Genomic DNA, 2,066 nt, shown 5'->3' with positions numbered 1-2,066 from the left:
TGACCCCACTCCTACTTATATAGGTACATAACCTGTTTGAACACTTATTTCTGGGATTTGAATTCTCCCGCTAATAAAATGTTTGGCCTGTGAATTTCCGCTCTGCATTGAGGTCGACCGTCAGTCTGAGATCGCTCTTCTTCAGAACTGCTAACATCTGCCAGGGATACTATCCACTTCGCCCATCATTCCTGGTATCATATCTTTTTCGTTGTGCCAGATCATTCAGTAGGAGTCGCTTCCATTTACTTTATTTCTCTCTGAAGACTGCAGGGCTGTTCGGTGTTCTTCCTTGAGCATTATCTCTCGCCGTCCTCCTTCTAAATATACCTCTTGGTGGACGCTTTTGGACTTCTATGTTCCATTTCCAGAAAGTTCCCTTTACTGTAACCTATCTACACTTTACTTAAACTATCAGAGTTTAGCCAACTCACCATAATTGGTCCTACTGGTGAATCACTTCCAAGGACTGTTTCCTGAGCCTACCTCTCCAAAAAACTTTCATCACTTTTTTCCTCGCGCGCTCTTCCTTTTTTATTTCTCAAAATTTCGTAACGCCCCTCCTTTCCTCAACCAATCATTTCTGTCTTCCCATCATCATCTCCATTCTCATTTGCCTATTGCACGTGACGTGCAATAGGAAAGGTCGAGCCCCTTCCAGTGTAGAGAAGACGTCCGGTTTCCAGAAATTTCTCGAACTTTCTTTGTACATCCGGAAGTTCAGAATCTTTCCAGAACCATCCAGAATACATCTGTGTCCATTTACTTGATTCGTCTCGCCTTATTATAAAATGACCACCCCCGCTCTGTGTGCAGTAAACAAAAACCGCTTTCACCTGGTACCCCTATTGTAGTCTTTCGAGCAATCCATCCTTAGCCACTCCATAAATTTACACCCCACTGTTCCGTCTCGCTATCTTCGCTTGCTCTTTCAGGGAGTGGGTGCTGATCAGGTGTCTCTTTCTAATGCTTGTTTTCATGGTATATTTGCTCTTAGATTAATTATAACCTCCATTTAGTTAAATTTCATTAGCGGGAGACTCACTATCTTAGGCAGTATTTGTGATTTGTAATGTGTATTATTGTACCAGAAGCTTCACTTAGAATTAATTTTCAAGTTTGGGGGACAGCAACCCCGAATTTGTTATAATAAAATTTTATATATTTTTCTTTCTTTAATTTGTAAGATTTTAAGTCTTACACACACACACACACACACACATAATACACGCAAATCTACGTCATCACATTTCTGCCCTTTATAATGCGGTTCTATCCTTCACCAAGATAAGGGGCGGAGTTGAACTGACGTTCTAGGAGCCGCCCTTTACATATACACGTGTCCAATTTGATTATTCTATTACTGCAACATTTGAGAAAAGTTAGAGTAGAATAAAAAGATTCAGTAACTCGTGAGAAAAGAAATGGTGATAAATATTTGAGTAAAGAATTGACATTTGATAAAACTGAAAAAGTCCCAAATTTACAAAATATAACAAAATTTAAAGTTAATGAAACGGAACAATGAGTACTGTGTAGATGTTTGTGTGGGTTGAGAGAATTCAATGAAACTTATTTCAGAAATAAACCCGATCTGGCAATGCTTTCAGTTTCTGAAAGAGAAATGAACCTGCCTATCTTTCATAATTAAGAGAGACTTCTGATGTTAAACTATTTCAAAATAAATATTAAAAGCTTATTTGAACAGTTGCTTACTTTTCACATCAGGGAAACGGACTACAAACAGAATTGTGAACACCGCACTTCCAAGTAATGCTAGAACTAATACTTTGAGCTTACTCATCTCCTCGCTAGCGGACTAGAAATAATTTATACAGATGTACCTGCAATAGTGCCCCACATATTGCACCACAAATCTCTTCTGTCTGGAATATATATATGAAATCCACACATGCACTTTTCTATATGTGACTCAATTTACTTTATTAATATGCAGGATGTTCATAAATTATTCATCTCATATTTATGAAGCGCCATTAAAATCTTTATAACAATACGCTTATTAAAGCAGTTTTTTTTCCTACTCTCAAAAATTACCCCATAGA

The 2,066-nt window shown here is 37.8% G+C and overlaps 1 protein-coding gene across 1 annotated transcript in view; it reads right to left on the bottom strand.

Annotated features, from left to right (window-relative positions):
• LOC150088594 (lactosylceramide 4-alpha-galactosyltransferase-like) overlaps positions 1-1,804 on the bottom strand; it is a 17,412-nt gene extending 15,608 nt beyond the window's left edge. Inside the window, exon 1 of the mRNA XM_090370249.1 lies at positions 1,717-1,804. Within this exon, the coding sequence (XP_090226375.1) occupies positions 1,717-1,804 (88 nt within the window). The remainder of the gene's footprint in view (positions 1-1,716) is intronic.
• Positions 1,805-2,066: the final 262 nt, after the last annotated feature.

This window comes from Mastigoproctus giganteus, chromosome 3, assembly GCF_048544385.1.
Source record: "Mastigoproctus giganteus isolate SK-2022 chromosome 3, ASM4854438v1, whole genome shotgun sequence".
Classification (NCBI taxonomy): domain Eukaryota; kingdom Metazoa; phylum Arthropoda; class Arachnida; order Uropygi; family Thelyphonidae; genus Mastigoproctus; species Mastigoproctus giganteus.
The sequence above is the reverse complement of the archived record's forward strand: the minus strand, read 5'-3'. Positions and strand labels throughout refer to the sequence as shown.